This window comes from Battus philenor, unplaced genomic scaffold, assembly GCF_028537555.1.
Source record: "Battus philenor isolate CCGP_79_NKW_IND1 unplaced genomic scaffold, ilBatPhil1.0.hap1 SCAF_1, whole genome shotgun sequence".
NCBI lineage: Eukaryota > Metazoa > Arthropoda > Insecta > Lepidoptera > Papilionidae > Battus > Battus philenor.
Window position 1 is genome coordinate 9,453,140 of NW_027181661.1, and position 12,520 is coordinate 9,465,659.

Consider the following 12,520-nt stretch of genomic DNA (forward strand, 5'->3'; position numbering starts at 1 on the left):
TAAATTCTTAAAATTATAGGACGAACAGTAAACATGCACGTATAAAGTTTTTTTTTTCATTTATAATCACGTATAGCCAGGAATATATCGGGTTGCTTCATCATTATCATCACAGCCATAAGACTTCCACTGGCGAATGACTGAATGCAAATCCACAGAGGAGATCTCTTCTATGGATTTCCATTAAGACCAATAGGAAGCGGCCTGCACCTAGTGTCTTCTGCACACCTTGCACTGCTTATATATATTTAATTAACCTATATATATATACATTGTAAAAAATATATTACGCTTTGTACTATATTAAGAAATGTGCGTACAAAAAGTTTTATTAAACTTACGAATCAAAAATTTTATTAGTTTCTATTAGTGTGCAAGCTGCTTTAGTAATTATCATGATATAAATTATTTTTACTATTCCTAATTAGAGCGCGCCATATTCACGTAAATAATAATTATCACGTTAAAAAATATATATTTCGATTATGAATCATGAAACGTATGTGCTATCGATGTGTCCTCACTGGCTGATTACAAAAAACGCTCTTTGAGAGCAGGCCAATGTCCAAACGTGGGAAGAATAAAATACTTATAATATTTTCAATAATATAATACACAAATGCAGTCACACGATCAACATGATTATTGTAGCCGTAGGACGTGCACCGGCCACAGGCCTCCCTCATAGATTTCAAATAGGAGTAGCGGCCTGCTTTCATCTGTTGACTCGAAATACGACACAAACGATGAAAAATTGTTACGCTAATTTTTGTAACATATATTTCAAAACTAAAACAAATTTAAAAAGACTATTCGACACCTGATATAACTGATAATAGCTAATTGTGATTTATCAGGAATATCATATTTAATCTTTAAGAACGCACTCAACAACACATACTGAATAGTAACAAAACAATAATAACCTGTTTAATTAATTCGGAAAGCTTTCTACGCAATAAATTATTTGTTAAAAAATCTTAAATTATTTATCAAGACGGCAGTATGCAGTGCGTTCTGACGTTCAATAGTCTTTGAGCGTTCCACGACTAAACACTCCCGCTGACCGAATCGACGTCAGGAAACAAAGAAAAAAAACCGGCTCCACTTCTCTAGTTGTGAACTACAATAAAAAACCTTAGTTATATTTTTTTTTCTTGCTTAGTGCTACAATGTGATAATTAGAACTGTATTCGACTGTGATTCCTTTATTGGTTAGAAATTTGTGTAGTGAAGTAAAATGATTGAGCTGGTGAAGGTGAATGATAGCATCAGAGTCAATGGAGCTGTGAGAGACATTGGTGCTGACTCTTTTGTATGCCGTGTTCAGTACTTAAATGACCTGGACCCTTTCATAGAATATATCGTGAGGGAACCTACAAGACCATTGTATCATACGTTTAACACAACAATTCCGCTGTCTTATCAAATTGCCGCCGTGCATCGATTATTGCAAGCTCCTCATCGGGTAAGTCACTATATTATTACTGTTTTATTCACTATTTCAACGCCAGTTGAAAATCTCAAATATTTAATTTTATTTTCTTAATTATTGCTATTAGTTAACGTTAGTTTTTATATTAAAAAAAATGCAATACATAAAATACACTATTTATGGCATATAATTTAATAGTTTGTAACTATGGCGAAATTTGGATTGAATTTCTTATACGTCGATAATAAATAAGACATGCGTTTCTGTCTTACAACTCAGAAGTAATATACATATTACAATCACTAAAATAGTTCACAGGTATGTAGTTCTTTTCTTAACAGAAAAGCCGACGCAATGTTGTCGATATACAATTTATTCAATGTAACTCATCATACACGAATTACCTTGAATTTATTTGCCGTACTCATTAGATAAACCTCAATAAATAAATCGTAAAAATACAACAATTATTCATATAGTCTGTTGTAACGTGTCGTTTATTTTAATATCAAATGTTATCCAACTTTTTTTTAAATTCACTGTTTGTGGTGTGTCAGTACATACTATATGGATCTTTTATCATCGTTTATGAGCAAAGCATTTGATCTTTGTCTCGCCTTATGTTAAGCGATGACGAGATTTACGAAGGTTGACTTGCCTGTAAGAAACTTATTCACTGTTGTCTTGAAGACTCCTAAGTTGTAGTTGGCTGGAAACAATGAGTGGTTTTTAAATTAATTGTTGAAGACGAGGTGAGAATCAAAGACGAAAAACCAATCATGTTAATACCAAATTATTTTCAACACTACTTTATCTAGATTTTGTATAACTTTTAGTAGTAATTGCAAATTAATTAATACGCCTACTTTCGAAAAACGGGTACAGTTACGTGCACAAGTGCATAAATGTAGCAGTTGTAAATAACGTTACTAACGCGCTTACTCACCGCGGTGTTTGGCTAAAATTATCTGTGCTAAATATCTCTGTCCCGTGTTCAGGTAAGAGATACTGCTCTGATATAACATGGGAAGTTTATTGTTTTCGGATTTCTAGTTTTTGTTTAGATAGTAGTAAATAGAGAAAAAAACATGTTCTTTTTGCGTCTGTACCTTTATCTAGGACGAAAATTTTTATAAATATAGAATTACCGAAAGAAAATAATAGGTTGCAGTGGTAGCCAAGAGGTAGAGTACTAAGATTTTCGATCGTAGATCGCAGGTTCGATTCCCGGGATATATATAATTAGATAGTCTTATATATAATTCACACTTTGTGCAATAATAATGTAGGATCGCCACTGCTTGCAAAGAAGTTTCCAGAGGGTGGGCAGCGGCATCCTCTATGTACCTTAATACCTAACTGCGATCGCCAACCCGCACCCCAAATGTGGCGATGTACTATATCATCCCTCAATAGATATAGAAACAATGAACTAAAAAACATCCAGACAGTGAACAAATACCTCTTCAACTCCTAAATAATTGCGCGAAAATTTCAAATTAACCGTTCAGTATAATTTTAGAACTTATTTTTAAGTTCTTTCTTTCACTTCCGAATTACGTACTTATTTAAAAGAGTGAATTATGCCGTAACAAGGCTGAACCAAGTACAAACTCAATTTGTTGAAAACCAAAAATGTTATTTCATCTAAATTAATAATTGTCGTCATTTTCTGCACTACTTTCTAAGGCAAAGGTCACAGTATCGGCATTTATTTCAAATGATTCATAAAAACTTGACCCAAAATCTTAATTGTATCGCAAGTCAACCCTGTTGGACAACCAAGTTAAAATGATCTAAGCAAACGATATCAAGCAACCAATCAATTGACTATTATGAAGCCAGTATTCGCAATCATTAACTACTCGAATTTAATTTCGTCACCAATAAAAAAATACTGAAACAAAATTACATCACGTGATTAATGTGTTATTGCGGTTTTTTTTAATCTATAATCCTCGTTTAGTTAATGACTAAAATAAACAAGGTAATAAAATAAATGTTACATAAAACTATTATTAAGTGTTACGCAAAAATTTAATAAACCACATGACGAATATATTCATATGTATGTGAATAGGTAAATCATTAGCATTTATAAAATTTTAATTACGGCATCTCGAATTAATTTCTAGCCGTAACTATCAAACTATGCGGTCAAAGAATTATCTGATTTAAAGTTTTATCTAATGTGTTCAGATTGTTTACTTTCTATCTGTAAAAAAGGTTTAAATTTTGTTCGTTGGATTATTATTTAACAAAAAATCATTAGATTAAAATTCTCAATTATATGATATACATTATTACAGATACGCAATGATAATAACCAAAGTATTTGAAAAAATTAAATTATGTATATATTATTGAAAATATTAAAAAACTTGTGTTTTACGCGAAAATAACCTACGAACTTATTCCTGGAGAATGCTTCTAATGCCATCGGAGTCAAATATAAAAAATACAAAATTGCAATTAATGGCGCTGCCAATTATTGTAACACATAAGATTTATAAAAACATTTTTAAGGGAATAATTAGAATCGCGATTTTTGTACCTAGTCTTTACTAAATATGTTTAATATATCCTAACGAAACAAAATAAAATTTGAATCATGTATTTTATAATATGAGTCAATTTAAAAATACTCTAAGTACAACCCTTATAACACTCTAATCCTACATTGATATGAAGAAAGTAATTTTATTTGCGTTAAAAATAGAGGCAGTTTCTAAACTGTTTATATTTGATTCATAAAGTAATTTTCTAAATTATTACTCTATTAATTCTTAACATTTTGTTGGATAGTCGCAGAGAGTAAGTAAAAAGCCAAATGTTAATCGAAAACCACGGCTACATACTTACAATTGCCTTCTGGCATTACGTATGTTCGTTGTCCTTATTTTTAACAATACTAAATACATAAAACAGCGAAAGGAATTGCAATGATGCTTGCTGTACTGCTTCTGGTTACGTCAATGTTTTCAATATCATTAGCACCATCATCTTAATCATCATGACAGCCGATAGATGCCCACTGCAAGACATAGACCTCCCCAAAGATCGCTACGATGTCCAGGCTTGCGCTATCCGTATCCACCCATTTATCCCGCGCCTTGAATATGTTGTCGGTGCATCTATTCAATTTTCAAATAAATATAACATGCTTTTTGCCTTCAAAGCAAAACTTCTCCAACGTTAATAAGAAGGAGATTTCATCAATTCAAAGTATCACCGTCATGGCTCGAAATTTTCTATAGATTTTATAGAGTATACTTTAATATAATATAATTAGTAATGCATAACAATATTAGTATGATTATCATTTCTTCCACACGTTTAAACATGCGATTTAAATAGCTTATGACGCAGCTTGCAACGGTCTTGTTTTATAATTATGAGATCAAGTGTTTAATTTTTTTTTAATTCTACGACATTAAATCACTTAATGTCACAGCGATTAAAAATATCGCTGTTATATGTTAGTAGTTAAATAAAAAATAAGTAGGCAACAATAAACAATATTTTATCGCATAGTGCAAATATAGTCTTAATTATTTGTTTAGAAAATTGATTAGCGCGACTGTATTTATTGATTGCATATTAAATGCATGATTTGTGAAAACCTGGATTATCTTGATACTGAAACATGAACAAATATGGTATAATCAAATTATGTTTTATTATCTATTAAAAACAAACTATTTTTTATTTTAACAATGAACACTAAAAAATCAGTTCACATCATGTTAGAACTATTTGAACTTATAATCATAACATAAATTTTAGTGAAATATTTTTTAATACTGTGTAATCTGGAAATTTCGAGAAGCTGCCTCACCTTTTCTAATTTTAAACGCATACATGTTATCCACCTCCCGTACACGAATAGCGTGGTTGTACACTTCTGGTGGGTTATATAACTATGACATAAATATTAAAATACTTCTTCTTACACTGTACTATGGGTATGTTTTAAAATTGAATCATAGAAAAAGCTCTTTAACATGTTCAAAATGAACTTAACCTCAATATTTGTTTGGATGTTCTATAAATAAAAGTAATTAATGTTCTAAATAATTCAAACCAGAAACTGGAGAAACTATTTCTAAGCTCTGTTCCAGATTCCCACAATACCATCTGCTCAATAGATAGTGGCTTCTATGATGGCATTCTGCCAACTACACACAGATGCATAGACGCATTCGCTTCTAGATCATCAGAAATTACCTTTACTGAAAAAACTCTTCAGGAAAAACACAAATTCTGTAAAATTAATGTCTAATTCTAAATTAATCTTTTCCGCAGCTAGATGACGTCACACTGCAAGTATTCAAAGATGGCGACTATGGAGCATACTTGGATCTTGACTCGACACTGGGTGAACAAGATGAAGAACTGGAAGGATTACAAGACAAGTAAGTTTTCATTATAAAAATGATATACAGAATGATTGGTTACTGATGTAAAAGCTTTAAGAGGTAAATCCTTCGTTTGTTAGCAAAAAGCTTATCTTTGTATATCATTCCTACACTAAAGTCTGCAAGAACAGATAATCAATATTAATTAATTTTAATATGAAATAATACGAGTATAGAAAATGCTTTTTTATTATATTAACTTAACGTTATTTATTATTACCGAAACCATCGATTTTTGGATAAGGCATAACACACATTATTGAATGCAAATGAGCCCATTCGCCCCTTTAAAGTTTTACACCTAGTAACCAAATCAAAAACCAATCACACTGATTAATACAAAAAAAAAATTGTCTACAATATTCTTTCTATGAATAAACAATTAAAATTTAAATAAAGAAGACTTACATTGAGCGTAGGTAGCGTTTAATTGCCTACGGTAAAAGTAGGTGAACATTATATCAAAAATTCAAAATACATGTAATTCCACTACCTGAGGCTGTCTACAAAACAGTTGAAGATTGCAAACCTTACCCACCAAATATATGAAGTTAGTGCCCAAAAAAATTCAAGGCAGTTTAAAACGTAATTAAAACTAATTGTATATTCTTTGTAAAGACGCCTATTTGATTTTAGTATCAAATAAATTTATATTAGAAATTATTTAAGGGTAAAGGAAAACGATTTTTTAGAATAAAACACGTTTATTTATAACAACACATTTTATTTTATTGATAAACATGTATAGTATCATATGTAAGTTTGACAATTAACACATTTGTACTTCCACAAATCAAAATACTTAATAATATTGTACACATGAACATGACACAAGAAACTATATAGTGATGGTAATAACAGTTACATCTTTTTAATAACAGCCTAAAAAATCAAATGAAAAATCTTTCATCCTACTGTGTCGTTAATGACGACTATTAACAGAAATTATCAAAACTTAATTCATAAAAGATAAGCCTACCATGGGTATGATGAAATTAAATAAAGAAAACACATAAGCTTTGTCCGCATTTATTTTTTAAACATTTTAAAACAAAAAAGGTAAATACTCCAAAAAATAAACATAATTATTTACAAAAAAAATATATTCGTTCCTGAATAAATAATTACATTTATAATACATTAGTAATTAGTATAAGAGGGACCGGAAAGTAATGATGCTTTCTTAAGTTAAAATCACACGACTTCATTTTTAACAAATTTTTAATTCTAATCAACAATACATTCACCTTCGTTATCAACAATCTTTTGTCATCTATATAGGATACAAATTATAAATGCCGGAACGGTAAATATCAATCAGTTTATCTGTAAAATATGTCATCAGAAACGACATTACTTTCCTGTCCCCTCTAGTATAATATTGAATTAATCTAAAACGGCTGTATATGTCATTCAATATTTTGTGGAAAATACAAAAGGGATTTGGTATATAAAAGAGGCGCTCCCATAGCTATCCTGGACTGTATGATAAGTAGTTCGTCTAAAATCAAATTAATCTAGGATTTACTATTTAAATGTTTACGAACGTGACGCAAGAAAACAAGAAATAAATCATTTAAATAAACAAAGGCACTGATGCCGCGATTAAAAAAGCCTTCTTAATAAATATCTAACTTCAACAAGTTATAACTAATTGCTTGATTTACTTGTTTACAATAAACTTAAAGGAGCAACTTTGAGCAGAGAGCTGCTTCCAATCGGAACCGGATATCTATGGGGGAGAGCCTACATTCAATAGTACAAATATATCTATGGGGATATACGAGTATACCATAATCGCAACGCTTGGCATGCAGGTTGGCGATCGCAGCGTGGTATTATGGTACGCATGGGACGCAATTATCTATCCTCTGGAAACTTATTTTCCAAGAGTGGCAATCCTTTGTAATTAAGGCACAAAGTGTAAATTTTATATAACATTGAATCCAGAGAATCGATCCCACGATCTACGATCGCAAGTTTTGGTCCTCTACCCCTGAGCTACGATCACTTAGTCCAAATTTTTAAAATGTTTATTGGGCATTATAATACTTAATGTATAATATATATCAACAAACCACTTGACAAATTTTTATTACACAAGTTTAAAAAATATTTAGTAAAACAATAATACAAAGTAACAATAACAAAAAGTTTCTAATCCTCCGATACTTCAATGCTTCGATTAAATTCTTATCAATCGATTATATTTTATTAATTACGTGTATTCGGAACAACGTCTTAATAACTTGTTTTGACCACTTTTATTTTGCTATTTGTTTTTCTGAAGTATCTTAGTGTCATTTTAATAAAGACTATGAGAATTTCATATTGGCTTGCTGCATCAACGCAATTGTTTGAACAATTTTAAGGGCTCGAGGGTAGGGTTAGTTAGTCTGTTCAGTGCATTATCGTTTATGGGGCAGCCGTTGTATGTGCATGAGTGTAAAAGAAATTATGATTTAACGATTGCAATACGTATATGATTCTGATATATTAATTTATGACTGACAATAGTTTTCTATTCGATAATCAACGATTTCCGGAAACGAGGCCGGACCGTACATTACATGGGATACAAACCTGCGTTCGTACTAAATAGAAGCGTTGCTGAATTTTCTTCTGCTACTTATATACAATAACAACCAACCAAGACGAGGTTTCGGCCATCTTGCGCGCCTGTGTGTCGGGTTTTTAAACAGGTTTTATCGACAAGCCCAGGCCGAAGCCCTCTCTTGAGTTCTATAGCCCAGTTACTCTATATATTATCTGCCGAAGCAATTTAAGAAGTCTTTGGTCTCCCTATCCGATAAATAAGTATTATGAAATAGTACGAGGCCAGGCTCTCCCGGGAGGCCTCGAGCTTGGCTCCATTAAAAAAATCTTAGACCAATCACCCTTTGCACTCTGCCACCTCAAACTTGCAGAGTCTACAAATTTGGCAGCTTTCAGTGGAAAAAAGAATCTGTCTGATGAAAAATTAAAACAACAATTTTGACAAAGCTAAAAAATCATAGCTGTCGCTATCATTACAAAACTATAATAAAAATATTCCTAAAATAATCGTATAATTTTCAAATCAGGCAACAATAACATTTAGTAGTATAACGTCTAACTATTGATCTTCGCAATGTTGTGGTGATCTATATATTTAATTCATTTTCCGACGAATTTATACAATGATCGACTCATAAATGATGTACATTTTAGTTAACTATATAGCTTGTTTAGCTATAGTCAAATACGCGGCTGGTCGTTTGGTCTAGAGCGCTGCCATATTGTCCTGATGAAGAAAGGCCCAGCTTGCTAGACGTTGTTCTCGAACTGTTTCAAAAACAACAGACAAACAAATGTTATGGCTGTAACTTTTTTTTCTTTTCTGCGATAAAATTGTTGTTGACTGTCCGATCAAAGAACCAGGCGATTATCTTCCCTCTCCTCCTTATTATATATAATTTAATTATATTTATAAGCAATTCTTCTTAAAAAAAAAAAACATCTACTGTGAAAATTGCCTCTTGGTTTTAGGATCTTCCTTTAAATCAGTAGTAGAAAGTAATGAGATGGAGCTTCATAATTTAAAGCTAACCTAAAGCTAACGTGATTTTGTTGTTGTCTGAGACTCAAGGGAAATATAAAAATATCACACAATGAAATTTTTTACGTATTAAATCCATGATGATGCTGGAACGTAATTTTTAACATACTAGCAATTTGTGAATGTTTTATTTTCAAATTATTATTTTTTATCTATTAATATTATTTTTAAACTGACCAGTTCAAAAAAAAAACTTTCGGTTTCACTAATTCCATTAATATGGCATGTGTGGCTGGAAGGCTTTTAAAAACAAATATGTTTACTTACTTAATAAGAAATACGGTAGACTCAAAAATTGATATTTACACTGTATAACATTACAAATAAAACGCTATTAATAAATATAACAAGACAATTCAAATTATCCGTCTTTATTGAAACATACGTTATATGATTTCGCACATATAAAAACATTTGTTAGAACGGCTGGCTCAGTTATCCCCTGCAATAAAATGCATCCTGTAATTACATTGCTACGACGTTAGTTCATCATTCCCATAAACTTCACTCTTACGTAATAAAATTTTTGATATATTTTCCAGTACATAAATGTTTTTAACTTGTTATTATATTTAACTAGCAGACCCGGCGAACTTTGTTCCGCCTTAATGGCAATAAATAAGCAGATTGTGTTTTTTTTTGGAAAAAATACAAAAATTAAATAACTACATTAATCATTCATTATTATTTCTGTATTTTAGTACATAGGTTGCTCTTCACTTAAGTACCTTGTGAACAACGCAGATGGTCTTCCGACCCGTGAACATGCCACGTATAATTGACCATGTGAAAAACATGAATGTTCTAGATTTAAACCACAAACTTTTAAGGATTGGCCTTGTGATTTGTTGATAGTCATGGCAAATGCAAGACGTATCGGAAATTGAAGTCTTTTAAATTCAAACGGCATATCGGTTGGGATCATCGGGATCCTCGGAATGAGAACTTCCTCACCTTTGAATTTTCCTATCATTATCGTAGCGTAAATTATATTGTTCATCAATTTACTAACCACCAAACGCGTACCGTTGCACAGTTTTGGTTGGTTTATGTTTCGAAGCATGATTACTACGCAGCCAACCTTTAGGCGTAAATTGTGCGGTGGTAAGCCAGGCACGTCCAAAGAGTTTAAAAATTCAATTGGATAGTTGGTGGCTTCATCTTCATTTGTGACGTAGTCAATAGATTTGAATGAATGCATTGTTCCAATGATCTTATTTTGAATTATGTAGTTCAGGTCATCTACATCTTTATTCTTAGCCGCTAAAATTGCTCGCTCACTCAACCATTCATTATTTTTGTAGTTAGAAATAATATTTGGAAATACATTGTTGATAATTTCGTCTTTTGATGAGACAAAATTACAGAAATTATTTGGAAATGATATTAATCCGCTCGATTCATCGACAGGTACTTGACCATTACCGATAGTCAGCAATTGCTCCGAGAAATCTTCAGCAGATGTATCATTAAGCAATGTAACTCTCATGTTTGTTGTCAGCTGCAGTTTCTTCACATAGCGCCATAGATTTGACGATTTGAGGCAAGCGTTTATTTCATCGGCAGCCGTAGATCTTGGAATTACTGGCAGTATTTGGCGGAAATCGCCAGACAGTAAAATCATTGCTCCTCCAAAACATCTCGAGTCATTGCGTAAATCTTTTAATGTTCGGTTAAGTGCTTCTAATGCACGTTTATGCGCCATTGTGCATTCGTCCCAGATGATGATTTTCGATGCCGCTAAAATTTTGGCCATTGCTGAGTGTTTTGCAATATTACACGTTGGTTCTTCAATAGTTTGAAGATTTCACGGTAATTTGAATACTGAATGAGCCGTACGGCATCCTTCTAACAATGTGGCTGCTATTCCAGAAGAAGCAACTGCAACCGCTATGTTGGATCTCGCCCGAACAGTTGCTAAAACTAATGACATAAGGAATGTCTTGCCAGTTCCACCAGGGGCATCTAGGAAATATAAACCACCATTTTCATCAGCGATTGCCTTCATTAAAGTATCATAAACTTCCTTTTGTTGGTAATTTAACAGGGGTACATTCCTTTGAACTACTAAATCTAATTCCTGGTGATCATATTCACGTTCCCGTTCCAATTCTCGATTAAATGCGTCATTCATTTCACGATTTGGCGCTGGCATTCCTAACCTGATTAATAGATTACCGCACATGAGGTAACACATATCTTCGATCAAGAGTAAAGCACGATTATGTATCTCCTCATTCATCTCAATATCGTGATTTCTGGAACTGACACGACTTTGATGTAAAATATCTTCTGACATACTATCCTTGTATTTGTGCCACAGGTTACATGGGTTTGATGGAAAACATGTCGAAATTATGATAGCGAATAATGTGCGTATCTGACTTGGATGCAGAGATAATGGCTTCAGCGATTGTCGTATCCCAATGGTTATCGTTTTCTAATAAGTTCAATTCTTCACATGCAGCACGATATGTTGGAAATATTACACCATTAACAGTTCGTAGTGTCTCAAATGAAGTTGGCCCACGCACATTTACCAGCAACAACCGCAAATAGAAACATTCATCATTCTTTGGATGAACTGTATACATACGACCAAGAGCATCAGTAGAACGCACATCTGGATACCCAGGAACCGCATCACCTTGCTTCCGTCTTTGAAAATTCTTGGATGAAGCATTCCAAGTATAATAACGTGGCATCTCCGAGTAAAGCAAAGTTCGTGCAAAATGATCGCTTTGGCAGATTGCAAAAAAACTGGTCAATGTAGTTGCTGGAGGTGTTTCAGCACGTTGCGTAGCATTCGAAGCCGTGAAATATACTAGTTGACTATTCTCCAGATGCACCACCAAATGTATAACAGTAGGATGACGTTCGTGAATTGGAAATGTGAATATACGCCAAATCGCTTCATTACAGTTCACATAACGACCAACTTGATAGCGTGAAATTTCATCGTTGGTATTTGAGGATTGCAATCCAAAAACCATATGGCGGTTTCGTGACATATTTGCAAATACATTTTATGGACTTAACTGAATTGCAGTATTCAACGTTGCAATGTGT

General features: G+C 32.5%; 2 protein-coding genes across 2 annotated transcripts in view; both read left to right on the plus strand.

The window, feature by feature from the left end:
- Fhos (Formin homology 2 domain containing) overlaps positions 1-12,520 on the plus strand; it is a 54,335-nt gene that overhangs the window by 22,322 nt on the left and 19,493 nt on the right. Inside the window, exon 4 of the mRNA XM_068761280.1 lies at positions 5,741-5,850. Coding sequence (XP_068617381.1) covers positions 5,741-5,850 — 110 coding nt within the window. The remainder of the gene's footprint in view (positions 1-5,740; positions 5,851-12,520) is intronic.
- The window catches only part of LOC137918449 (uncharacterized), a 179,984-nt gene that overhangs the window by 2,254 nt on the left and 165,210 nt on the right, over positions 1-12,520 (plus strand). The window lies entirely within an intron of this gene.